Below are 24,671 nucleotides of genomic sequence, written 5' to 3'. Positions count from 1 at the left end.
CCCTAAGGTTTTCTGCTAGTCCCACCAGAACAGATATAAAAGGCATGCTTCAGGTCCATTCCTTAAAACATTGGCACATTGTGAGTTCTTGGAAACCTGCTTATTATGTTACAGCCCTTTCCTTTCAGAACTCCCTTCCCATTAAGCTCAGACAGGACCCAACCAGTGTAATATGAAAAATGGGTGAGCTGCCTAAGTAAAGGATGCTTGTGGCACCATGTACAGTATATCAATTTGAATTTTATTTTTGTTATTGTTTTAATAATACACATATACATACACGCACATACAAAGACTCTTATTTACCATTTACTTTGGCTTTTCCAAAAGGGATGCAGTGGCTCAGTGGCTTAGACACTGAGCTTGTTGATCAGACAGGTCAGCAGTTCGGCAGTTTGAATCCCTAGCACCAAGTGAGCTCCCGTTACTTGTCCCACTTCTGCCAACCTAGCAGTTTGTAAGCATGTAAAAAAGGCAAGTAGAAAAATAGGGACCACCTTTAGTGGGAAGGTAACAGCATTCTGTGTACCTGAAGTGTTTAGTCATGCCGGCTACATGATCATGGAGACATCTTCTGACAGCGCCGGCTCTTCACCTTTGAAATGGAGATGAGCACCACCCTCTAGAGTAGGGAACGACTAGCACATATGTGCAAGGGGAACTTTACCTTTACCTTATTGCTTTTCCGGTCACTCAATATCAAGTGACATCCAAAGCAGGTGTTTCTTGAAAAGTGAGAACGTTGAAGAAATACTGCTTTTTTGTTTTCTCAGATATGGAAAAATGCACCAAGTGCCCAGATGATCAATATCCATCCAAGAACGGAGTCCAATGCATCCCAAAAGTTATAACTTTCCTGTCTTATGAAGAAAATCTAAGCATCATCCTGGTCTCTTTTACCTTGTTCTTCTTTCTAACAACAGGCTTTGCTTTAATCATATTCCTTAAATACTTAGAAACCCCCATTGTCAAAGCCAACAACCGGGACCTCTCTTACATCCTCCTGGTCTCCCTCATGCTGTGTTTCTTGACCTCCTTTCTATTCATTGGGCAACCAAGGAAAGCCACCTGCCTTCTTCGACAAACAGTGTTCAGCATCATCTTCTCAGTAGCTGTGTCTTCTGTGTTGGCCAAAACAATCACAGTCGTGCTGGCATTCCTTGCCACAAAACCAGGGAACAGAGTGAGAAGATGGTTGGGAAAGGGTTTGGCCAACTCCATCATCCTTCTTTGTTCTGCTGGACAAATTATCATCTGCTCCATCTGGCTTGGAGTTTCTCCCCCATTCCCTGACTCTGACCTCCACTCCCAGCCTGGAGAGATCATCCTTCAATGCAATGATGGCTCTGTCACCATATTTTATGTTGTCCTTGGATACATGGGCTTCCTTGCTTCCATTTGCTTCATGGTGGCTTTCCTGGCCAGAAACTTGCCTGGGGCTTTCAATGAAACCAAGCTGATCACATTCAGCATGCTGGTCTTCTGCAGTGTCTGGGTCTCCTTCCTGCCCACCTACCTGAGCACTAAAGGAAAGTCCATGGTGGCTGTGCAGGTCTTCTCCATCTTGGTCTCTGGTGCTGGACTGTTGAGTTGTATCTTCTTCCCCAAGTGCTACATTATCATCTTGAGACCAGATCTAAACACTAAGGAACATCTAACCATAAAAGTAGGGAACCAATAGTGAAATTGTTTCTTAGTGTAATTAATTTTTCATTGCAGTTATTATTGGACTGACCAAATGGAGTTGGTCTTTGTCTATGATGGAATTAATATGGAAAAATGTTATGTGGGCATGAGTAATAGAGGAGTGGAGGCATAGGAGATAAAAATAAGAGTTGGAGAGCAGTAGATATTTATTATATATATACAACAACTGACCCAGATACATATACATATACAGTACATATACACGCACACATGGGCGCGCACGCGCAGACACACACACACACACACACACACACACACACACACAAGATAAAGGTTCCCCTCGCATATGTATGCTAGACTCTACGGAATGGTGCTCATCTCCGTTTCCAAGCCGTCAAAATTCTTGAATGTTCAATTTTAGTTACATCCCTTTCTGGAGAAGAATGAGTTTTGCAATCTTTCCTGCAGGAAGCCCTACTTGGACCACAGTGGAGATGTAGCAGCAGATCTGATCAGGATAAGTTTGGAGGTTCTCTCCAAGGAGGATCTTATCAAAGAGCACCTGGGGAGTTTTGCAAGGCAGAGTCTTACGATTAACCAAGATGCACTCTCACAACTAAAGTTGCTCAATACGATGAGGAAAATATTGGTGTCTTTTCTCTTTTGCCAAAGCCTTAGGATCCATTTCAACTCGTCTAATTGACTAGGGTGAGCAGGTGGTTGCACTAGAAAACCTCCAAGCCAGTGGTGAAATCTATTTTTTTTTGCCACCAGTTCTTTGGTGGGCGTGGCTTGGTAGTGGTGGTGGTCATGTGACGGGGTGGGCATGGCCAACTTATTTTTATTTTTTAAAGCATTTTTAACTAGTAAAAAAGCTTCCGATGATCAGCACCTGGCCAGCCTGACCCCCCTCACCAAGCCAGATCCAATGCCTCTTAGCCCTGAAGATTGCCCACCTTTCCACCTCAGACATCCAGTCCAGGAGATGATGGAGGGTGGACAAAAAAGAGAGAGAAACAAAGGGCTTGGCTCCCCCTTCTCACTCATTTCCCAAGCTTTCTGCTGTGGATTTTCACAACTTGCTACACACGCCCGGGAACATCGCCCACGTCTTTTTCTTCCTTCTCCTCTCCATCTTCTTCCTCCTCCAGCTGCCACTGAGTGCCCTTAGCTGCCAGCTCCTGGGGAGCCTCAAGCATCCAGGCAGCAGTGGCAGATGTGCAGGCACCAGGTCCACATCAGCATGCACCGGGCACATTCACCTGTGAGGTGTGCCTTTGCTCAGGAACCTTCCTGACCTGAAGCACAGAAGAAGAAGAAGGTTTGGTTGGGCTAAATCACTCATTCACTCAATCAATCAATCAGAATAGTATTGGAAGGGACCTTGGAAGTCTTCTAGTCCAAGCCCCTGCAGGAGACCCTATACCATTTCAGATAAGTGGCTGTTCAGTCTCTTCTTAACATCCTCCAGTGATGAAGCACTCACAACTTTTGAGGGCAAGCTGTTCCACTGGTTAATTGTCCTCACTGTTAGGACATTTCTCCTTAATTCCAGGTTTCCTCGCTCCTTGAATAGTTTCTACACATTGTCTTACCTTCTGGTGCTTTGGGAAATAAATCGTCCCCCTACTGCTTGGGGCAGCCCCTCAAATACTGGAATATTGCTATCGTGTGTCATAGACAAGGGGATGGGAACTTGCACTTCAGTCAAAACAAAGCAATTCCAGCTGGCAAACATCAAGGTCAAATCCACAGAGATCCACAGTGGTCAGAGGGTGTGACTTCTACAACCCGCAAAATTGCTTCAATGGGGAATGTGACTGATGACACACCTGGGGGTTGGGGAGAAGGGGAAACAGGGTCTGAGCCAAGGTGCAAACTAAGTGAGATTTATTTATTTATTTATTTGTTTATTTATTTATTTATTTATTTATTTATTTATTTATTTATTTATTTAGTTAGTTAGTTAATTAGTTAGTAGATTTATAGGCCGCCCAATCCTGGAGGACTCCGGGCGGCTTACAAAGCGAAAAGAAGAGTAATTAATAAAAAAATAAAGGAAAACAATTTAAAAACATCACCCATGCACCCAATCTGATTCAGAGTTGGCTTCACTTAGTTCATGCCAACATGGTGCTCCTAATAAATAACTGGATTTTTTTTGAAGCTTGGCTTGAGGCTCATGATTTAATTAGGGCATCGGTTGGAACCCTGACCATCTGACCAGAGTAACTCATGTCTTTCTTTCATTCCACTGGGATGGGGCAATAGTGCTCTGCTTCTGGGAAGGAGATCCAAGAAAGTCCAGTTGCCTCCTGAAAAAGCACTTCTAAAAAAATCTTTGCAGATCCTACTGGTTCAAAGTTTCTTTCTTTACCATAATTTTATTCTCTTTCAATAAATATTTTAGAATAAAAAATAATAAATATTTTAGAATAAATTTTATTGTAGATTTTTATTGTAAAATTAATAGAAATAGATCGTCATGTTTTCCAAATGATGGATACGTGAAGAATGGAGGAATGCATGTTAATAGGGCTGTGAGGAGCTGATTGTCACTTAATGTACAAATATTTTCTCAATTCCATTCCTCCAGCCTTTATTAAATAGAAAATTGCAATGTGATATTCCAGAAGTAAATGGGAGAAACTAAATGAAGAATCTTTCAGTAGTTGTATCTTCTGCAATAATTTGAAACTAATTAAAAAATACATCCATGTAGAGTACATCTAATTGAAACCCTGAGTCTCCTTGACTGATGTTCACGCCAACCTCCATTTTCCATGGATGGTTATTCTTGACTTATTTTCTCTGGAATTCCTTTTTCTTCTTTTTAGTCTTTCCCTCAATCCAAATGTGTGAAGAGTTGTCCTCCTGGATTTTACAAACGGACTCGGGAAGGAGAGCCAGTTTGCTGCTATGACTGCATTTCTTGTTCGGAGAGGACCATCTCCACTGAGGAAGGTGGGTGACATCAGAGGCAAGGATGCTCTTTCCTGCCCACCTACCTTAGCATCAAAGGGAAATACATTGTGGCTGTGCAGGTCTTTTCCATTTTGGCCTCCAGTGCTGGGCTGCTGGCATAGATGGTATTCAGCAGGTTCTGACCAATTCTGGAGAACTGGCAGCAAACATTTTGAGTAGTTCAGAGAACCAGTAAATACCAACTCTGACTGGCCCTGCTGCCATCTATTCTCTGCCTCTCGAGCCCCAGCTGATCGGGAGAAAATGGCGATTTTACAGTAACCTTCCCCTGGAGTGGGGAGGGAATGGAGATTTTACAGTATCCTTCCCCTGCCACACCCACCAAGCCATGCCACGCCCACTAGCCATGCCAACAGAACCTGTAGTAAAAAAAATTGAACCCCACCACTGGCTGCCGGGCTGCATCTTCTTCCCCAAGCGCTATATTATTATCCTGCAACCAGATCTAAACACTAAGGAACATCTAATGATAAAAGTAGGGAACTGATAATGAAATTATTTCTTAGGATGATAACATTTAATGTTTTATTGCAATAATTATTAATAGGTTTGTATGATTCTTTTTATTCTGACAATTAAGGTTATTTTAAACATTTCAATCAACGTTCATGTTAAAAGAGACACATTGACACTTGACTGTTTTTTTGTTTATTTTCAACCTGCCCGATTTCTATTATAATGGGAGAAATTAGGGGGAAAAATCTGGAAGGGTGAAGTAGGAAGGGATAGCAAGTCATGGGGAATTGGATAAGATTACTTCTGGTACAGAAAACATCTCTTCTATTTCTCAGTTTAGAAGCGTCTTTCCATATTAACCTTTCTTTGGAACATTTGAATTCTTTGAAGCTTGAAGAATTGCTTCTAGCCAATGGCTGTTGTTCATTCACACCAAATTACTTATAGGACAAAAGGGACATAACAGAATAACAGAGTTGGCAGGGACCTTGGAGGTCTTCTAATCCAACTTCCTTTTCAGGCAGGAAACCCTATACCATTTCAGACAGATGGCTATCCAATCTCATCTTAAAATTCTCCAGAGTTGGAGCAAGTTTTCCCACTGATTAATTGTTCTAACATTCAGGAATTTTCTCCTAATTTCTAGGTTGGTTCTCTCCTTATTTGGTTTCCATCCATTGTTTCTTCTCCTGCCTTCAGGTGATTTGGACAATAGGTTGATCCCTTCTTTTTGGGGGTAGTCCCTTAGATATTGAACTATTGCTGTCACGTCACACCAGTCCTTCTTTTAATTAACCAGACATACCCAATTCCTGCAATCATTTTTTATATCTTTTAGCCTCCAATTAACTAATCATCTTTGTTGCTCTTCTCTGCACTCTTTCTAGAGTCTCGACTTCTTTTTTATATCATAGCAACCAAAACTGCATGCAGTATTCCAAGTGTGGCCTTACCAAGGCCTTATAAAGTGGTATTAACACTTCACGTGATCTTGATTCTATCCCTCTGTTAATGCAGCCTAGGACTGTGTTGGCTTTTTTGGCAGCTGCTGCACACTGCTGACTCATGTTTAAGTGATTTTCCACTTATCAATCCTTCTTGGAGTTACTACTATTGTGACAGGTGCCACCTATTCTATATTGAGAGCTGAGGTGGCGCAGTGGTTAGAGTGCAGTACTGCAGGCCACTTCAGCTGACTGCTATCTGCAGTTCAGCGGTTCAAATCTCACCGGCTCAAGGTTGACTCAGCCTTCCATCCTTCCGAGGTGGGTGAAATGAGGACCCAGACTGTGGGGGCAATATGCTGACTCTGTAAACCGCTTAGAGAGGGCTGAAAGCCCTATGAAGCAGTATATAAGTCTAACTGCTATTGCTATTTGGTTTTTCTTGCCTAAATGTAGAACCTTACTTTTCTCATCATTGGATTTCATTTTGTTAGATAGGACTCAGTGTTTAAGACTGTCAAGATCCTTCTGTATCTTAAGCCTATCTTCTGGAGTGTTGGCTATTCCTGCCAGCTTGGTGTCATCTGCAAAGTTGATGAGTTCCCTTTCAATTTTCCTCATCTAAGTCATTGTTGAAGATATTAAAGAATACTGAAGTTAAGACAGAAATTTGTGGTTCCCCCACTTTTCATGTCCCTCTATGTACATGCAGTTCCATTGAGTGTGGTTGCTCAGCCAGTTACAAATCCATCTGGTGGTGATACTGTCTAACCCACATTTTTCTAGCTGATCAAGTAGCAGGTTGTGGTCTACATTATCAAATACCATATTGAAGTCCAAGTATAGCATTTCTCTTGTCCACTAATTTTGTCACATTGTAAAAGAATGTAAAAAGATTTGTCTGGCATGATGTGTTTATGACCTTGTTTTCCTCTAAGTGTTCGCAGATTCATTACTTGATTATCTTTTCCAGAATCAATCAATCAATCATTCAATCAATGTGTTTTTAGATTTTTAGTTACATAAGCATAAGATCTAATTAGGAGGACCATGGAGGGATGGAAGTTGGATTCAAGGGATGAGAGAAAACCAAATGGAGGACTCACCATAAAACCTATCAATAGGATATCAGAGTGTGAGATTGAATATAAACTAAATTCGCCGCTTTTTTGGGACAAAATCTGCCTCTTTCCTCTTCAATGTTCTTTATACAATTGTATATAACTGTGATTGTGTATGTATATTTATACGTATAGGCTCCTGTTTAATATTTACAATGGCTTTCTGGTCTCTTATTAATACCTGTCATGAAAGAAGATCTATCTTCAAATATGAAAGGGGAGACTGTATAAGAAATATTACTTTCTATTTTCTCAGATACTGAAAAATGCATTAGGTGCCCAGACAATCAATATCCAACTGAGGCCCGAGTCCAATGTATCCCCAAAAGAATATCCTTCCTGTCCTATGAAGAACATCTGAGTATTATCCTTGTCTCCTTTGCCCTATTCTTGTTCCTAACCACAGGATTCATTATTATAATATTTATTAAATACCTAGAAACTCCCATTGTCAAAGCCAACAACCGAGACCTCTCCTACATACTTTTGATCTCCCTCTTGTTTTGCTTCTTGTCCTCCTTTCTCTTCATTGGTCAACCAAGGAAAGTCACCTGCCTTCTCCGACAAACGGTGTTCAGCATTGTTTTCTCAGTAGCCGTGTCTTCTCTGTTGGCCAAAACGATCACAGTAGTGCTGGCTTTCCTGGCCACAAAACCAGGGAACAGGGTGAAGAGATGGTTAGGGAAGAGCTTGGCCAACTCCATCATCCTTTCTTGTTCCATTGTCCAAATTACCATCTGCTCCATCTGGCTGGGAGTTTCTCCCCCATTCCCTGACTCTGACCTGCACTCCCAGCCTCGACAGATTGTCCTTCAGTGCAATGAAGGCTCTGTTACCATGTTTTATGTTGTCCTTGGCTACATGGGTTTCCTAGCTGCCATTTGCTTCATAGTTGCTTTCCTGGCCAGAAATCTGCCTGGAGCCTTCAATGAAGCCAAGTTGATCACCTTCAGCATGCTGATCTTCTGCAGTGTTTGGGTTTCCTTCCTGCCCACCTACCTTAGTACCAAAGGGAAATACATGGTGGCTGTGCAGGTCTTCTCCATCTTGGCCTCCAGTGCTGGACTGCTGAGCTGCATCTTCTTCCCCAAGTGCTATATTATCATCCTGAGACCAGATCTAAACACTAAGGAACATCTAATGATAAAAGTAGGGAACTGATAGTGAAATTGTTTCTTAGGCTCATAATATTTAATGTTTTATTGCAATAATTATTAGTAGGTTTGTATGCTTCTTTTTAATCTGACAATTAAGCTTATTTTAAACTGAAGGAATTAAAATTATCAATGAGTAATGAAATTTAGAGTTCCATGACTGTGTGGTTGAATCATCACTCTCCACATCTGGACATGTCCCAACAACAACAATGACCAACTGTCAGACCTGCCCCACATAGGTTCCTTAGGAAAGAAAGACCCCCAATTCCATTTGGTTGACATGATTGGTTCTTTAACTAGTGGATACTGGTTGCAGCAAAATCGGGCTAGAACTAATTTTTCCATGTGGAGAAATTGTTTCTCTCCATGAACACTCCATCTTCACCCAGTGAAGATTCACCCAGGTGTTTTGAGCATACTGAGATGTTTGGAGTAATATACACCTGTGTGAAAAAGTCCTGCATGCTTTCAGTTTTAAGCTGTATTTACATGTTCACTCATAGAAACCACACAAAATTAGTACTTCGATGAACATTTCTGTAGTCAGATTGAGATGCATAATTTTTGTTAATATAACCAAAGTCTTTTTAAGGTTTTGAGTGAGTTTATGTGCTAAACAAACACAACTTGAATTTTTGAGAATGTTAGGATCGAAAGTAGCCAATCAGCAGCCAGCTTTGGCTGACCAAGTAAAATGCACAGAGGCTAAATCTATGAACCAATCAATGTTGTCATACTCTCTGACTATAAATAGGCATGAAAAGCATCGAGAAATTTAATTTAGCTCTGGCTGCGGGCAAGGATGAAGGCCTTTGCTTTCACCAGTACTGAGCAGTGGCATTACATCATTGTGCTTCACGAAGAGGTTTGCTCCTGTACAGAAATAGCCAAGAGAATGAATTGCCATTGCAGAGCAGAGCCTGTAATCAACTGAACCAGTAAGCAAAGTGGTTGAAAAAATACCAAATAACTGGTTCAGTTGATTACAGGCTCTGCTCTGGAAGACAAAGAAAGTCAACAAAACAGCAAGATTGAGCTCTGCAATGCATTTTGATGGCTGACAGGAAGCTCACCTCACCTCAGATTACAAGAATTTGGGGTGAAACATGTGATGTAAAAGTGTGCACAAGCATAGTGCATCACAGACTGCTTGCCAGAGGGCTCAAAGGCTGCAGGGCTCGAAGTAAACCTTTGCTCACAGACGCTCACCACTTTCGTTGATGTGCATGGGCCAAGAAGTATGCCAAGTGGACCAATGAACAGTGGGCCAAGGTCATCTTCAGCGATGAGAGCAATTTCTACTTGATTGGGAATCAGTGCAATAAGTATGTCAGAAGATTTCCAGCTGAAGAATTTAGGCCGTACTGCCTGAATGTATTGGTGAAGCATCCATTGCACGTGATGATCTGGGGCTGTATCGCTGCTTCTGGTATTGGTCAGATACAAATTGGGCAGGGAATCATGACTTCCAAGCACTATGTTGAAGTTCTGGAAAAGACCATGCTTCCTTCAGCTTAGCAACTTGTAGTGAAGAACTTTTACTTCCAGGATGACAAGTTCAGCTTGTCCAGCAGTGGATGAAGAAGCATGGTGTTCGACTTCTGGATTGGCCAGCTCAGAGCCTGCATTTGAACCCAATTGAGAACTTGTGGGCCAAGATTGGTTACGAAATAAGCAAGAAGCATCTGAAGATCAAGCAGGAGCTAATTGAATCCATTATTGCAGCCTGGCACCACATTGTCACCAAAAATCATGTGCAAAGGCTTATACAGTCTATGCCAAAGCAATGCCGCCTGGTGATAAGCAATAAAGGCTGGCCAATTTCATATTAGTAACCATGTTTGGTTACCTAAACGGTCCTTTTCAGGGCCACAAACAATAAAAATGTTAACAAAACACTAGCATCGACCTTAGTAATTGCAACACATATCCCACTGGGTATGCATCAGTTAATTGTTTTCATAGTCATTGTAAGCATGCAAGAAAATTCACAATCCCCATCGAAACAGCACCAAATTGCAAAAAGCTTATGCTTTTCACTTAAAAACCACCAGTATTTATTTAAATATAACAATATTTGCATAGCAGTTAGCATAAAACATCATAAAATCAATGGCCTATCCCAAAAATGTCATAAACCATAAACCGTGCAGGATTTTTTCCACACAGTTGTACATTCTTTCTCAGGGTGCATGGCCTTGAGTGCTGGCACAAACTGGTTCTGATCCATTTTTGGGAAAGTTTTTTTATTTGCCTCTTCAAAATCTTGGTGCGTCTTATACTCTGGTGCACCTTATACTCTGAAAATTACGGTGCTTAACTGTAACTTTTCAAGACACTCTGGAAAGTTGGGAATTTGAAGAAATACATGAGATTATAAAATATACGAGTCATTAAAATTAAAATTAAATAGAATTTTGAAGTTAGAAATTAAGAAGAAACAAGAAGTGAGGGAAGAAGAAGGGAAAGGTAGTGGAACTATAGAAAAAACAATAGAAAAAAAAAAACAGACAAAAGATTTCACTGGGTTTGACAAGGAAAATTGAAAAGGGGGATATGTCCCAACAAGGAAAGGGACTATAGAAGAAAGGAAAGGAAATGGCCAGACAGGCATAGAGAAGAAAGAGAAGAAAGAAAGGAGTGATAAGAGAAAAGAGGAAGAGAAGACAGGGAGACAGAGGATACGTCGAATGACGCAGCAGTGGGTGATGGAAAAGCCAGAGAAGGAAGAATATATGCCCAGTAGAAAGAAAAAGCAGGAACTTAGAGTTTGGGATAAAAGGCTCACTAGGAAGAAATGGAAAGGATTGACAGGAGAGAGAAAGAAGGGAAGCATATACAAATATATACAGAAGCACATATATTAATATGAATGACTAGCTAATTGGATATTTAGAAGTTATTATGTGGAGAATATAAATGACATGATAGTTAAACTGAATTGCTAATGAAAAGATAATTAAATATAAGTTAAAATATTTGGAATATGGATTCATATAGAACTTTTAAGAGGATGAATATAAGCGAGGTGCATATTGCTTCTCATGTTATATAGCAGATCAACGGAATTGTAATATGCATTGAATAGCAAGGATTGTAATTAAAAGATAATTAAATGTAAGCTAAGTAAAGATATGGAAAAATGGAAGGGGAACTGGAAATATACTTATAATGGAAAATTACTGAGATTATAAAGAGAGAACTAAAAATTTGGGGCATGTAATGATGTATAACTGTACAATATTATGAAGGGAATAGCTGGAAATTGTAACCAGGTCCACACTTTGGCCAAAAAAATAAGCTTTTGGTGGTGAGTGGGTGGATAAAAATGCAATTGCAATATATGTATACTTTTTTTTTTAAAAAAAAGGAGGATATATGTTCAAATTATTAATATGAAAAATGTTTATTGAAATAAAACTACTAACACCATCAACATTAAACGGAGCCTGCTCAGACGCTGAAATGCACCATGCAAGGCAGATGAAGAGAGGGGAAGAGAGAAGTGAGACAAGAGGAGGAAGAGAGGGATTAGGAGAGAGGGTGGGGGGAAGAGGAGGAGAGAAAGAAGGAGTGGAAAGAGGAGAGAGAAGGAGAGAGGAAGTAGAGAAGAGATGAATGATAGAGGGAAGAAAGGAGGTAGAGAGGAGGAGAGAGCGAGAGGAGGCCAGAAAGCGATGGATAGGGTATAAATATGGAGAGCGGAAGCGGAAATGATAGTGTCAGCCTCTGTTTTGCTGCTTGCTTTTTGGCTGCCATTGAAACTGGGAGGGGGGGGCATGGTATTTGGGTGTGGGAAATATTCTGTGCAGGACGGACTGTAAGAAAGGAGTTGTTCTCACCATCTACTGCGCATGTGGCAGGGAGAGGAGTTTCCCGCCAAGTCCAACTGTCCGGCATACCAACCTGATGATGATTTTTGAGGATGTCTCCCACATGACACCTGTGGAGTAATTGGATTGGACTATGGGTTGGGGTTACCAAGGGGAGGGGAATGGGTCATATATTGATATTTATGTTTGCGCACACTTTTGTCTCAGATCCTGCTTTGCTTAGCTACTATTTACTTATAACCAGTAAAAGTACTCTTAATTCTGCAAAATGGAGTTGAGTGGTTTCTTTCTTGGTTATTAAGTGAAGCAGCCCTGGCAGATAGTCTTTGGGAGTTGATGGTAAGAGGAATTGATATAATATTGAATAATACAAAATAGCGTTGGTTATGATGTAATGGTACACATTTGATTATTGGTATAAAAATAAAAAATAATAATAAAAAACTGATTAAAAAGAAAAAAGACATCTTTGGGACACCCTATCTGTAGTTTCCTGTCATGCTTCCATGGAGCTATGGATAGGCACACATTGTAACAATTCATTTCATCTCTTGAATTCAGACATTTCAGTGAAAGAATTCTGATCATCATAATCCTGATCAACAAAGTCTTTCACCTGAACTCTCATCCTCCAATGTTCATTTCCTAAGGTATCCCAGTAGAAAGGGCCAGAACTACTGCAAAACAATTCCCCCAGAGGCAAATCTGCGACTTTACACAAGCATCCTATTCTCCATCCCTCCCTCTGAACATGGAGACCCGGAAGGACTCAAGATTCCCCAGAGGAGATGTGGCTTCTCACTATAATTATTACCATCCCAGTCTTTGGGATGTCTTCTGCTGCTTCTCCAACCATTGCCTTTCATGTAATAATCAGACTAAAGCAACTTGGAAGAGCTCTTGCATCAGCCTCTAGTCATCCTGAGTCTTATGCACAACATTTAGGGCATGCAAACACTGCCCTGTTGAATGTATCTTCCAATCTTTTCCATGTGAAACTTCGTTTGTCTCTGTCTGAATCAGGAAAATCATTTGCTTTTCCATTTTGCTTTGAATTCTTCTTTTCTTATGGTTTAGAAACAGAAGTGGCTGATTCAACCAAAGGAAGAATGAACCTCCTGCTTCTGCTTCTGATGCTTCGGCTAACCCAAATAAATTTTGGGAGGCTCACAGCTAAATGCCCCCCGATTTTGAAGGAGCAGGACACAGGAAAGCCATGGAACTACTACAGGCCAGGAGACTATATCATCACTGTGTTTGAAACGGCAACAAATCCTTCTCTTGAGCTGTTACAATTTAACGGGGCTCCGTATATTTCTTCTCCGTAAGTCATTCTATGTGATGGAGTTGCATTCCCTCCATTTGCATTTCTAGTACTGTTCTTCCTTTCTTTTTCTTCCAATTATTTCTAAATTGTAGGAAAATGTGTATGAGGGGTGAATCATCTTGATTGATAAAGCTCTCCTCTTTTGCCTTATCTTGTACAAGACTCAAATGTAAGGATGGGGAAGAAGGAAACCTAAAAGAACCTGAGAAAAACAAAACAGAATTCAGAGGATCTTCTAAAATATGAGTTCATTTTGTTCATGGTGATTTTTATTTCATGTGGTTATTGAAAAGTTGTATTAATTGCCTTTCTTATAGAATAAGAATGTGTTATTTCTAGAATTGCTTAGCTGGCTCACTTATTCATCTATGTTCTTGCTTTAATGATTCAGTAGTTGTACTTGACTGAATGACTGTGAAACTTGGTCATCGGAGATATGAAAATCAGCATTAGTACAAATAATGATATATCTGTGACTATTGACCCTGGTTGAAAGCTATGTCCATCCCATTGTCTCAACATTTTTGGAAATTAAATGGTGATATGTCTATCATTTCTTCTGGTTTTTGATCAGTGATTTTGTGGTTTCTGTTGTTCATGATAATAACGTAAACATATTCATACAGTACTAGAAACACAAATCTGGCAGGAATGCAACCCTACATTTTCGTCATTCAATTGGTCAACAAGAATATCCGGCTCCTGCACAATCTCACACTTGGTTACAGCATCCATGACAACTATTTGAGCACATTTGCCACTTCAGATGCCTTGCTGGACACACTCTCTACTGGAGAAGCCAATGTTCCTAACTATAGCTGTGGGAGGAAAGACAATCTTTTGGCTCTTCTTGATGGGGCTAAAAGAGACATCTCCATCCAGATGTCAACTTTAGTAGGCACCAACAAAGTCCCACAGGTTTGTGCATGTTTCTCTGTGGGTAAAATGAGTGGAATGGTGGTATGTAAACCAAAGATTCAACCCGATCTTCTCTATGAAATTCAAGAGCTGCTTTTCATCATGGCCACTGTAGAAGTCATGTCTAGGGATAGGGGTCCACAGTGGTGGAGGGATAAGGATTGATGCAGTCATGTCCTTTTACTTATTGTTAATGTTGTCTGTTTTGTAATCTGTATGTTGATATGGCCAATGACTAATCAACAATAAGCCATTCTAATATGTCAATGAGAAGTTGGATCTATTAAAAATTATTTGGGGTTTCAACTCACCCTAAATATGACACTCCATTCTTCATTGCTTTTTCAGATCACTTCTTCATTTGTTTCGGAGGCTCTGAGTGATAAAAGACAATTCCCCTATTTCTACAGGATGGGTCCCAAAAATGGGATCCAGTACCCAGCAATTGTCCAACTGCTCCTCCATTTCAGATGGACCTTGATTGGTCTCTTTGCTTCAGACACAGAGAAGGGGGAGAATTTCATGCAGATATTTACTCCTATGCTTGTGAGGAATGGAATTTGTGTTGTTATATCGCAACGATTCTCAACGACTACACCTACAGCACCCTTCAGGGATGCCATCTCTAAGTGGAGACAAGTCAATGTCTTTGTTTTCTATACAGACTTTAGTACCATGATGGATGGAATTCGTCATGTCCATTTTGCACTTGAAGGTCTGCCACAACCCATTGAAGGGAAAATCTGGATCCTCACGCTTTTTGGACACGTGCCAGTGACAAGACATAGACTTTACGAATACGTTCATAGTATTTGGCGCTTTTACATACAGGAAAGAGGGTATGAAGATACCTTTGAACCATTTATCGTTGTGGAACCACAATTTCAAAACCGTTCTTTTGACTGTTCTTTTTCAAAGCACGTCCTTTCTGTCAAAGTCCGAAGAAGATGCACACAGAAAGAGCCACTAGAGATCAAAGGGAAAGGAGACAGTCATGACTACAAGGTTGACCATCGTATTTATAGTGTCACTAAGACTCTGGCCTATGCCTTGAATGATGCATATTCCTCCAGGTCCAAGAGCAAAAGGAATAAGAGGTTGGTGACTACAAGTCTTCAGCCATGGCAGGTAAGGGGACCATAAAAGGATTTATTAAGGTTAGCTCCCTTGAAAAATATATCCAACCGATTTGTGCTACAACAGGGTAACAGGTTTGGCCAACTTTAGTTGCTTGGGGCATAATCTTCCAGAGAGAGGGAAGTATGACAGATATATTTTAGCTATGCTGGATACCCATGCTTTGAATTGAAACTATGTGATTGGGCTTGGTTAATATAAGGCAATTGGCAGTTGGAACAGAGTTCTTTTTAGGTGGGGTGGGGGAGTTGAACATCTAACTCCTTAGCATCAGGGTGTGTTAATATAATAATATATAGGAAATACTAATGATCAGATGGTCACTTCGAAAAATCCTTTCTCAGCGAGCACCTAGAAGCCAAGAGGAACCTATGGTCCAAATTTCAAGTTTGTAGGATTTACAGTTCTTGAGATTTCATGATGAGTGTTTGGTATTAGCACTGTAGAATTTTATGCTCATATATTTCAAAAATCCCATTCTTTGAATAATCCCCTTGTGGCTTTCATAGAGTTTAAGAATAATCTCTTGATTTCTTTGTTAGTTCAGTTTCTGCTCTAGACTGCTCCCTTCATTTCGTTATTTTTCTTACATACATACAAACATACATACAAACATATATACAAACATACATAAAACATATATACAAACATACATACATACATACATACATACATACATACATACATTTCTGTTTTTAGACTGCTCCCTACTTTTCATTATTTTACTTACTTACATACATAGATACAAACATATATACATACATGTGATTGAAAAATTTCACAGAACCATTCTTTTTCACTTTTGAAGACAATGGTAAAACTTGTTCTTCCAATTAAAAATAACAGAATAACAGAGTTGGCAGGGACCTTGGAGGTCTTCTAGTCCAACCCCCTGCAAAGGCAGGAAACACTATACCATTTCAGACAAATGGTTATCCAACACCTTCTTAAAAACTTCCAATGTTGGAGCATTCACAACTTCTGGAGGCAAGTTGTTCCACTGATTAATTTTTCTTACTGGCAGGAAATTTCTCTCCAGTTCTAAGTTGCTTCTCTCCTTGATTAGTTTCTGTTCAGTTGTCAGTCATATTGGAGCATCTTCAGGGCTGCTGCAGCGAGGCCAGTTGGAGCTGTGGGAAGGAAAGGGGGAAATAGAGATAGCTGGGGATTTGTAGCCAAAATAAAATTCTTTCTCCTTGGATCCAAGGATGTTCCCACCAGGTGTTGGGGAGGTGTGGAGTGAAGCCAACTGGAGTTGGGACTGTGAACTGATTGGACCATGTGATGGACGTATGGCCCAGGGAAAGAACTTTGGGTTTTGATTTGGGTGGAAGAAACCTCAGGTCTTTCAGAGTTGGGTTTCCACCAGCTGTGCCAAAATGGCATGTCTAAATAATTCATACTTTGAGGAAACCCCTGGCCTCAGAGTTTTGACTGATTTGGGTCCGTTACTTGGAAGTGTAGCATCAGTGCTTCTTGTCTTGCTCTCAGGTGCTTTGGAGAATAGCTTGAATCCCTCTTCTTTGTGGCAACCCTTGAGATATTGGAACACTGCTATCATGTCACCCCTGGTCCTTCTTTTCATCAAGACTAGGAGTCGGCAACCTTAAACACTCAAAGAACTTTTGGGATCCATTTCCCACAGAAAAGAAAACACAGGGAGCCACAAAACGCTTCCTGTGCAGGACTATTTCCTGAGCGGCATAAAGCTAGCATATGTAGTTGAATCAAAGATTCTATTTTTTGGGGAAAACTTTTCTTTTTTCTTTTTTTTTGGATTTATCCATTGTTGGCCTACTAGGAATCTAAAACTCAATAAATCACATACCAGTGGTGTCACACATTGGCAGTTGTAATGCATATTTTGAGTGACAGGGAGCCACAGCAGAGGGATGAAAGAGCCACATGTGGCTCCAGAGACATGGGTTGCTGACAACTAGACATACACAATTCCAGCAACTGTTCTTCATATGTTTTAGCCTCCAGTCCTCTAATCATCTTTGTTGTTCTTCTCTGCACTCTTTCTAGAATCTCAACATCTTAGATCTAGAATCTCAAGAATATCTGCTGGTTAGACAACTCTATTAGAACAATTAAAATATGTAGAGACCAAAGTGGGATAAGAAACCAAAGATTTCTGCTTTTAAACTGTCTGATTGTTTCTCATTCCAGTTTCATCCCTTTCTGAAGAAGAATGCATTTTGCAATTTTTCTGAGATGAAAATGTATTTGGACCAAAATGGAGATCTGATAGCAGATCTGCATATAACGAGCTTGGTGGTTTTCCCTGATGAGAGTAACTATGAAGAGCAAATGGGAAGTTTTGAAAGGCAGAGGCTTATCATCAGCCAAGAGAGTCTTTCCTTGCTAAAGTGGTACGACAAGGTGGGTGAAATATTAGTCTTTTTTTCTGTTTTCAAAAGCTTTATGACCCAGTCACAAGGTAGGTGAACTACACTGATAATTGAATGTGTAGAGTTTAACTCACCCCCCCAATACTCCTCCCTTGAGTTCTTATCTACATCTTTTGTATTCAACCCAACCTTTATTTCCAACTCCACTTTTTTTTTTGCTGCCAATCCATCCCCTGAGTCTGCCAAAACTGCTATCTTTTCTCCAAAAATATTATTCAGTTCCATTTTTCTATCTCCTAGTATATAACATAAAAACCTTGGAGCATCAACATAATGTCTTTTTGAAGTGCCTTCAATTCTTGCTGATGTGCCATCATCTTATTTTTAAAAGTCTAAATATTGCTCAATGTTCTGTCAATAGTCTATCACCTTTCAAAGTTTGTTCTTTTTAACTTCCTAAAGCCAGCAAGTTATTTAATCTTAACATTGTCCATCAGGAGATACAATGGTTATAGTTCTTTATATCCCACAGTTAGTCAGTTAGTTCCATTTGTCCAGTCCAGGTAGTTCTCCAAATAGCTCCTTAAATCCACTCTTTAAATTGCTAATTAGCTCCAGTATTCAAAAGTAATTCCATTAAATATCCTCCAGGTTTTCAAGGTTGATCCTTTGGTGACCATAAAGTAAATAAGTATAGAATGGTAGATAATATGGTAGACCTCCAGGTGTTATTTTCTTTCTTTTTATCAAAAATCTCCAAGGTTGTTTTTGTTATTCTAGGAGTGTGACATAATATATATGCAGTCACAAGTAGATGGTGCTTTCAGCTTAAAGTTCAATGTTAAAGTTATTCTGCCAGTTATTTGTTTCAAGTTGATTAAAAAAGGCTTCAATAAGCAGTCAATTATCCAGCATTTTAAAATGTCTATTCAAAGTTATGCCAGTAAGACTTATGCATCCAGTCTTTCTGTATTTTATAGCTTTTACTTATTTCCTGTTAGGGTGCAATTTCTCTCTATCTCTCTTTAGTCACTACTTAAAAGCATTCCAGAGATCCTCTTCCTTGGATTTATTTATTTTTCTTTTAGGGTCAAATCCTAGGTAAAAATTAAAAATCACTCCCTGCTCCCCTCACTGTCCACTCACAATGCTCCAGCACAATCTTAGTTTCTTCATTGTCCCAGCTTCAAGGCAGCCATAATGTCTGCCTTGTCTTTGTCTTTGGTAAAGAGGGAACAAACTCTGGGATCAGCATGAGAGCCGCCGCTCTCCGTGACCTGCAGGATGCCCCTCCTTTCTATGTCACCCCTACAGGGTGACTTTATCCCCTTAGAGGGGCTCTCCAATGAAGATGAATCAGCATGGGGATGCAGAGCCCAGTTACCCTGCGTTGATTTTTTTAGCAATAGCAATAGCAGTAGACTTATATACCGCTTCATAGGCCTTTCAGGCCTCTCTAAGCGGTTTACAGAGAGTCAGCATATTGCCCCCAACAATCTGGGTCCTCATTTTACCCACCTCGGAAGGATGGAAGGCTGAGTCAACCCTGAGCCGGTGAGATTTGAACCGCTGACCTGCTGATCTAGCAGTAGCCTGCAGTGCTGCATTTAACCACTGTGCCACACTATGACATCACTGGAATTCCTTTTCTTTTCTCTATTCCATTCTTCCTGACTTTATTAAGTACAAAAGTCTTTTCTTGCAATCTGATCTGTCAGAAGCAAGGAAAGGAACTAAATAAAGAATTTGCCAGTAGTCATATGTCCTATATCCATTTGGAACGTATTACAAATTTCATCTCTATCTAAATGAAGCCCAAAGTCTACTTGATGAATGTTCTTGTTGACCTCTCTTTCCCATGGAATGGTGAGTCCTAATGCATTTTCTTTGGCATTCACTATTTTTTCGTTTAGCCTCTACCTCAATCCATATGTGTAGAAAATTGTCATCCTGGATTTGTCAAGCGGGCTCGAGAAGGAGAACCAGTTTGCTGTTATGACTGCGTTCCTTGTCCAGAGGGGACCATCTCCACTCAGGAAGGTTGGTGACTCTAGAGGACAGGATACCGGAGGCATAGAGAGATCTTGATCAAAGTGCACATTAAAGACACATAGAAGCTTAAATATTTTGCTGTTGCACTTTACATTCAGCAATTTATTCCAGAATAGGAGGAATAAGAGAAAGGTCTTAAAAACAAGGCAAGAAGGACATGGTGGACATTTTAGCCAGACACAGTCTCACTTCAAGAGGGATGCGGTGGCTTAGTGGCTAAGATGCTCAGTTGTCAATCAGAAAGGTTGGCAGTTCAGTGGTTCAAATCCCTAATGCCCCATAAGGGAGTGAGCTCCCATTATTTGTCCAAGCTTCTGCTAGCCCAGCAGTTCGAAAGCATGTAAAAATGCAAGTAGAAAAATAGGAACCACCTTTGGTGAGAAGGTATCAATTTTCTGTGCACCTTCAGCATTTAGTCATGCTGGACATATGACCACATAAACATCTTCGGACAGCGCTAGCTCTTCAGCTTTGAAACGGAGATGAGCACCACCCCCTAGAGTCGGGAACAACTAGCACTTATGTGCGAGGGAAACCTCACAGTTCCAGAGCCAACATTTTCCTAGTTTAATCAGCTCTCATTCCAAAACCTATAGTTCTATCAATTCCATCAAGACAAAGATACTTCAACTCCCCAGGGAATTCCTCAAGCATCACTTTCTAGACATGTCCTGACAGGAAGGACTGAAATCACTGCAGAACAGTGGCCCAGGGGTAGTAGAAAAATAGGTACCACCTTTGGTGGGAAAGTAACAGCATTCCGTGCGACTATGTTGTTTAGTCATGCCAGATAAATGACCACAGAGACATCTTTCTACATTGCTGGCTCTCCAGCTTTGAAATAGAGACAAGCACTGCCCCCTAGAGTTGGGAAAAACTAGCACATATGTGCGAGGGAACCTTTACCTTATCTCACTTGTTTTTTTATGTTTTATGTTTTATTGCAAATTTATATGCCGCCCTTTTCCCTGAGGGGACTCAGGGCGGCTTACAACAATAAAGGGAAGGGGGTGCAAGACAAAACTTAAGAAGAAAAAAAATCGTGATTAAAGGAAATTGGTCATAAAAACACAACATTCACTCAACATTCGGGCGGGGTGAGAGTAATCCTATCCCCAGGCCTGACGGGATAGCCAGTTCTTGAGGGCTGTGCGGAAGGCCTGGACTGTGGTGAGGGTACGGATCTCCACGGGGAGGTTGTTCCATAATGTCGGAGCTGCAACTGAGAAGGCTCTCCTCCGCGTAGTCGCCAGTCGGCACTGACTGGCGGATGGAATTCGGAGGAGGCCTACTCTGTGCGATCTGATGGGACGCAGGGAGGTAATTGGCAGGAGGCGGTCTCTCAAATAGTCAGATCCACTACCATGGAGCGCTTTATAGGTGGTAAGTAAGACCTTGAAGTGCACCCGACGACCAACAGGTAGCCAGCGCAGCTCACGGAGGATTGGTGTTATATGGGCGAACCGTGGTGCGCCCATGATCACTCGCGCGGCCGCGTTCTGGACTAGCTGAAGTCGCCGGATGCTCTTCAAGGGCAGCCCCATGTAGAGCACATTGCAGTATTCCAGCCTAGAGATCACAAGGGCTCGAGTGACTGTTGTGAGAGCCTCCCGGTTCAGGTAGGGTCGCAACTGGCGCACCAGGCGAACCTGGGCAAATGCCCCCCTGGTCACAGCCGACAGATGGTGGTCAAAACTCAGCTGTGGATCCAGGAGGACTCCCAAGTTGCGGACCCTATCTGAGGGGAGTAAATTTTGCCCCCCCAGCCTGATTGATGGGACGTTAACCAAATTTTTGGGAGGAAAACACAACAGCCACTCGGTCTTTTCCGGGTTGAGTACCAGTTTGTTAGCTCTCATCCAGTCTTTAACAGCCTCAAGGCCCCGGTTCATCACGTCCACCGCTTCTACTAATCAATTTGAAGCCATGCTTTCCATGTTTACCTTTGCTAGGAACAACTAAGCGCTTTGAAAGTTGAGGAACAGTTTCAGATCAATGGCTTGTTCTCACTCAAATCGACTTTACATTATTGGGCAAAGAATGCAAACCACTGAACATATGATGGGCAGCATATAAACTTAGCAAACAAATAAAATACATCACTCAATCAATTGAATATCTTGTCAATATTTACTAAGATCGTACAGCCTTATAAAGAGAAATGTGTAGTCACGAGGACCACAGAGGGAAGCAGATGGGTTCAAGGGACAAGAGAAATCTAAATTGAGCACCCATCATAAAATCCATTAAGAGAATTTCAGTGTGACAGGAGGGATGAAATTAATTTTTCTGTTAGCAGAGATAAAACCTGCCTGTCTCCTTGCCAACACTCTAACTATTCATCTTATAAATTGAGAAGTAAAGCACCAATATTGCTTATTGCCCAGTTCAACAATCCTGGGTTCACCATTTATTCTGGGTGGCATTCTATAAAACCAACAATAAAATATTTTGCAAACCCAAATTAAATCAATGAAACCTAAAAACAAACAAACATAAGAGCAGCTCTGTTGAACAAATCACATTTTAAAGGGATTTCCAGAAAAACCTCAAATGTTGGAGTTAATCTCAACTTGAAGTACCATATTTTTTGAAATATAAGATGCTCCAGAGTATAAGCCACACATTAGTTTTTGGGGAGGAAACAAGAAAAAAAAGTATGCCTCTGCCTACCAGCATCCATTGGTCCTTGTAGCCAACAGCCTGGTCAGCTTCAGTACATTATTGCAGTGTGATTCCATGTGAGCAGCTGATTAGCAGTTGGATTGGCCTCCGAGAATACCACCAATCAGGTGTTCCAAGCTGTGGGGATGGCCACAGCCCATCGTCGACTCCATACATCACATTTTTGGCCTTGGTGTGTCATGTTTTTGGCATCCGCATGCTCCATTTTACACCCATTCCAGGCTGCCAGGATCGCCACAGCTCATTGCTGCTGATCTCTGCCTACATGCATCACAATTTTGGCCTCAGTGCGTTGGGTTTTTGACCTCCAAATGCTGATCCCCACCACCTGGAACCCACTGAAAACGCCACGTGCAGAGGCCAAAAACAAGGCATGCGGAGGCTAAAAAAGTCATGTGCGGAGGCTGAAAACACAATGCTTGGAGGCTTAAAACAGCTGAACAATGAGGACCAGTGTGTGGGCGGAGCTTTGGCAACAGTTGGTGTATCAGAAGCACCACAATTTTCACCCTTTTGTAGGGGGGGGGGAGTGCATTTTCTACTCTGAAAAGTACGGGAGTTAATGTCTTTTCCCAGGAATGGATGGTATCCTGAATTGCAGCAGAAAGATGACACCAATTGTTCTTGGCAATGATCTCTGAAGAGCTCAGGATGTGGGTGGTAAAACCATACTGTACCTTCTGGACTTTTCAAAAGGTTCTGTTACCATCAACAAAGGTATCTTCTGGAACAACATTGAGGATTGGGAATGAGAGGCAATGTTTTTCTTCTTCACAGATGTTTTCAGGTGTTGTTGTTGGAGGACAGAGTTCAGGCCCTAGGTCCCTTCTCTTTCCCTTTTTATAATGTGCATTAAACTGATAGGTGAGTCATTTGGAAGGAGAGATTGGTGCCTAAAGGAAACTTTACTTTCTGTTTCCTCAGATACTGAAAAGTGCACAAAGTGCCCAGATGACCAATATCCAACAGAGAACAAAGTCCAATGTATCCCCAAAAGAATAACCTTCCTCTCTTACAAAGAGCATCTGGGCATCATCTTGATCTCCTCTGCCCTACTCTTGTTCCTAATCACAGGCTTTGTTTTAATCATATTCATTAAATACCTAGAAACTCCCATTGTCAAAGCCAACAACCGGGACCTCTCTTATATCCTCCTGGCCTCCCTCCTGCTTTGCTTCTTGTCACCTTTTCTCTTCATTGGTCGACCTAGAAAAGCCACCTGTCTTTTGCGACAAACAGTGTTTAGCATCGTCTTCTCAGTAGCTGTGTCTTCTCTGTTGGCCAAAACAATCACAGTGGTGCTGGCATTCCTGGCCACAAAACCAGGGAATAAAGTGAGAAGATTGTTGGGGAAGAGCTTGGCCAACTCCATTATCCTTTCTGGTGCTACTGGCCAAATTTTCATCTGTGCCATGTGGCTGGGAATTTCTCCCCCATTCCCTGACTCTGATCTTCACTCCCAGGCTGGAGAGATCATCCTTCAATGCAATGAAGGCTCTGTCACCTTGTTTTATGTTGTCCTTGGCTACATGTGTTTCCTAGCTGCCATTTGTTTCACAGTAGCTTTCCTGGCCAGGAACCTCCCTGGAACTTTCAATGAAGCCAAACTAATCACCTTCAGCATGCTGGTCTTCTGTAGCGTCTGGGTCTCCTTCCTACCAAGTTATCTGAGCACAAAAGGAAAGTCCATGGTGGCTGTGCAAGTCTTCTCCATCTTGACCTCAAGTGCTGGTCTTCTGGTCTGCATCTTCTTCCCCAAGTGCTACATTATCATCTTGAGACCAGATCTAAACACTAAGGAACATTTAATGATAAAATTTGGGAACTGATAGTGGAAAAATTCCTTAAGTCTTGTGATGGGTTAGGTATGGATATATCAGGTGAGAGTGATGTCATGTGTCATGTGTAGGTGTGTCAAGTAAGAGTCTTGTAAAGAGTCTTTGGAAACCAACTCACAAGCTTGGAGAACAAACCTTTACCTTCCTCCTTGTTAAAATATTCATGACTGGGAGAGACCAGCCAATGGATAAGCATAGCAACTAAGTCAGACAATGG

The 24,671-nt window shown here is 41.2% G+C and overlaps 1 protein-coding gene across 1 annotated transcript; it reads left to right on the top strand.

The window, feature by feature from the left end:
* The first annotated feature begins 17,748 nt into the window (after nucleotides 1-17,748).
* Nucleotides 17,749-24,445, top strand: LOC148047279 (vomeronasal type-2 receptor 26-like). The gene is made up of 2 exons (XM_087708029.1): nucleotides 17,749-17,968; nucleotides 23,541-24,445. Exons 1-2 carry the CDS (start codon nucleotides 17,749-17,751, stop codon nucleotides 24,443-24,445), a joined length of 1,125 nt encoding a protein of 374 aa, XP_087564155.1.
* Nucleotides 24,446-24,671: the final 226 nt, after the last annotated feature.

This window comes from Thamnophis sirtalis, unplaced genomic scaffold (assembly GCF_051295495.1).
Source record: "Thamnophis sirtalis isolate CommonGarterSnake01/CBP01778 unplaced genomic scaffold, rThaSir2_p1.2 scaffold_3, whole genome shotgun sequence".
In the NCBI taxonomy this organism is placed as follows: domain Eukaryota; kingdom Metazoa; phylum Chordata; class Lepidosauria; order Squamata; family Natricidae; genus Thamnophis; species Thamnophis sirtalis.
This window is presented reverse-complemented; position numbering and strand designations above follow the sequence as displayed.

What these genes read in the sequence shown, in the direction of transcription:
- LOC148047279 (XM_087708029.1), top strand. Translation starts at nt 17,749, where the DNA reads ATGTATTTGGACCAAAATGGAGATCTGATAGCAGATCTGCATATAACG. An exon ending in CTTTATGACCCAGTCACAAG is followed by an intron (nt 17,969 to 23,540) that starts GTAGGTGAACTA and finishes CTGTTTCCTCAG; the next exon opens with ATACTGAAAAGTGCACAAAG.